Source organism: Populus euphratica, unplaced genomic scaffold, assembly GCF_000495115.2.
Source record: "Populus euphratica unplaced genomic scaffold, PopEup_1.0 scaffold2294.1, whole genome shotgun sequence".
Classification (NCBI taxonomy): Eukaryota; Viridiplantae; Streptophyta; class Magnoliopsida; order Malpighiales; family Salicaceae; genus Populus; species Populus euphratica.
The window spans coordinates 12,306-15,325 of NW_011502152.1; the positions used below are offsets into that span (position 1 = coordinate 12,306).

A 3,020-nucleotide genomic window follows, 5' to 3' on the forward strand; every position below is an offset into this window, starting at 1 on the left:
TTTACTTCTTGAATGAGGATCTTAAAATTATAAAAATTAGTAATCAAAAATTAATTTATTTTCCTTCTCAAACTGTGGAGGATTTCTTCCTTTGCTTATCGACTTCGATGATATCTATAATTGGCAAGTATCTAAATATCTTCATTAAATCTTTGCATGTAGTTCAAGTCAACTACATGCTAATACATACTACGCTATGGAATGTATGTATATAAAGTATTATCATGTCGAGCATGCATATTGAGTGCACAATCGTTAATCTTTAGAGTTCCTGTGTTTTCAAAGGACATGCTGATATATACTACATTGTTCATCACATCATTTAAACTCATTTACATGAACACGAACAAGTTAACATTGATTCTCCCAAAAAATAAAAAAATAATAATATTAATAATTCAAATCTAACACTGTACTGTCATATATGGATATACAATATGAGCTTGTCGACATCAATTGCAACTACTGATCTCCCACGCCGAGTCATGCATGTCCAAGAAATTACAAGGCCATTTTCTGAAGGACATGAATTCCCACAAAGGAGCAGGGTTCCATGCATATAGTTGCTTCATCATCCCCTAAAATATAGCAAGTGTACATAAATAAAAGATGATTATCACCTTGGCAAGACAAAAACATGTGAAGTCTAGTAGTACTCTCCATAAATACATAGCACGAGAAATCTAATTAAAACATGAATACGAACACGTACAGCACTAAATACATGTTGTTTCTTGAATTAAATGTGCCTACATAGCTAGCCATGATACAAAAATGGTGTGTTTATTAATCTCTTTTTGTATATTACGTACGTAATTAAGGTCATGTATAACCAGAAGAAATTAAGAAAAGCCTATATATTACTTACCTATCATGATCTAGATGCATTTGCATTGCCTGGTTCTCGAATTTTTTAGGCCTTGTCAAGCCACTTATAGCTGGAGTGTGCCCAAAGAACAAGGCAACATGACCCATAAGCTTATCTTTCCTTGAGAATGTTGTACCACATGAGCATAGCCACTTGAGATCCCCACAGTGCTTCTCATGAGTCCGTAGATCAGACAGCACCGAGAATTGCTTCCTATTGCAACGCTTGCAAACATACATCTTGGGGCAATGGCTCCTCTTGTAATGATTTTTTACACAAATCATGGATTTCAGTGGCTGGAACTTGGCGTGTTTCCTGTTCCACCGACACCCTTCATGTGGACACGAATATTTTCTAGGCAATTTCATTGAAGCTTCTTTATTTTCTGGCGTTGCAGTTGGATTGTTCTTCATCGGATTGCTCAAAGCTGCAGTAGTCTTGTATTCATCACCATGGGCTCTCATGTGCATCCTCAAATTAGCATCACGCTTGAACCCTTTTCCACAGACTTGGCAATAATGAGTATACTTGGCTAATAAATCGGCTGCATCCAATTCGATGATATCATAATTCTTTGGTGATTGCCCTTGTAAAATACCTTCACCCCCTTGAGACAATATTTCTCTCCTAATATCAACCCTATTATTGCTGCTAACATGAATTCCTCGAATATTCTCATTAGTATTACAGTTATCATTATAGTTATCACTGCACCAGTTAAAAGATTCGGGAGAGAAGAAGCTTTGCCCTCTTTCTTCTCCGATGTTACCAGCATGGTGGCCACCAAAATTTGGTTGTGATAACAAGGAACTTTCTTCAGCCTTGCAGCCACGCGGCTGGTGCAAGTCATTTGTGTTGATATTGCCTGAAATATCGTTACCAATACCCATCTGTTGGCATGTGAACATCACTGAAGATGCAGCGACAATTATTTCTTGAATCATGGTGCTCATGTTGGCTAAAGCTACCGAAGTTGACTTATCTTCAGGTTGGCTATGATCAGGTGCGATAAGGATGCTGATCAACGACTCCACTTGATGGACCTTGTCTTTGAGAAGGGAGAGATTGCAGAGAAGAGAATTTGAATGAGTCTCTGAGCTGGAACTTGCTTCACGAGTTGAAGAAACAACATCTTCTGTCACAGCTTGATACATATGAAAGCCTTGTGAGGAGCCACTAGGGAAGCAAGAGGAGTCCCCTGAAATCATTTTCAAGAAAACCTAATTGCTTTCCTACACCAATCTACCTTTAGTATCTAACCTTTCTAGATTGGATCATGGATCCCTTTAGGATAATGTTTATTATTGAACAAGAGGGATTATATAAAGACAAAGGGCTAATTAAGCTGCAAGTCAATTTGAGCATTAGATTCATCCCCACGTAAGACCTCCCTCATATCTTACCAATCTCACATTGAGACAACATAAGAAAGAGGTTAAGAGAAGTTGGCTTGTAATTTGTATTAAAATATAGTAGTAATAAAGAAACCACTTACTTCGTATATGGACTTTCTATTATATATATCTCTTACATGTTGACATTGTATTTCCATTTTCTCTTACGAATTGTTTGCTGTAATAGTTGTCATATTAGGTTGCGTTATCTCATCATCATTGTTTTTTTTTTTTTTTCCAAAGACTAAATTAACTGATTAAAAAAGTCATTTTCTTGGCGTCAACCTTCACGCGTGAGTTGAAATGTTCAAATTAAAATTAATGGAGGTGCGCGCGCATGATTATCTTCACTGGGTAGGTAGATAGCTAGCTAGACCATCTCTCTTTCATAAAATTGTGCCATCTAACGTTATCCCATCCCACAGCCAAATGAAAATTTAGTGTGTGTTTGTGTTTGAGGTGTGAGTTGTGGTTTGAGTGTGGGATTTATTAAAAAAGTTAAGAAAAGTAGAAAAAATTAGTTTTTATGGTTGAGTTTTATACATAAATAAATTGTATTTAATCATAATCTTAACTATAAAAATTAAAACAAACATTCTTTTAGTAGTAATTAACAGCATATATTAGCCGGGCAAAACATCTCTTTAATTAGCTAGCAACGCAAGTGGCCGCATTCTGTCGCCCTTTAACCATGCACTCAAAAATAAGGTTTGCAATTTTTAATTTATTATTTAATGTTTAGAAGAGAGATTAATCAA

At 36.0% G+C, this 3,020-nt stretch overlaps 1 protein-coding gene across 1 annotated transcript; it reads right to left on the reverse strand.

The window, feature by feature from the left end:
* Positions 1–255: 255 nt before the first annotated feature.
* On the reverse strand, positions 256–2,175 carry LOC105118898 (protein SENSITIVE TO PROTON RHIZOTOXICITY 1-like). The gene is made up of 2 exons (XM_011016957.1): positions 869–2,175; positions 256–578 (listed from the first exon to the last, which is right to left on the reverse strand). Exons 1-2 carry the CDS (start codon positions 2,074–2,076, stop codon positions 572–574), a joined length of 1,215 nt encoding a protein of 404 aa, XP_011015259.1. The 5' UTR covers positions 2,077–2,175; the 3' UTR covers positions 256–571.
* Between the last annotated feature and the right edge of the window lie 845 nt (positions 2,176–3,020).

Bases quoted from the DNA above. Each gene is read 5' to 3' on its own strand.
- LOC105118898 (XM_011016957.1), bottom strand. From the start codon at position 2,076: ATGATTTCAGGGGACTCCTCTTGCTTCCCTAGTGGCTCCTCACAAGGC.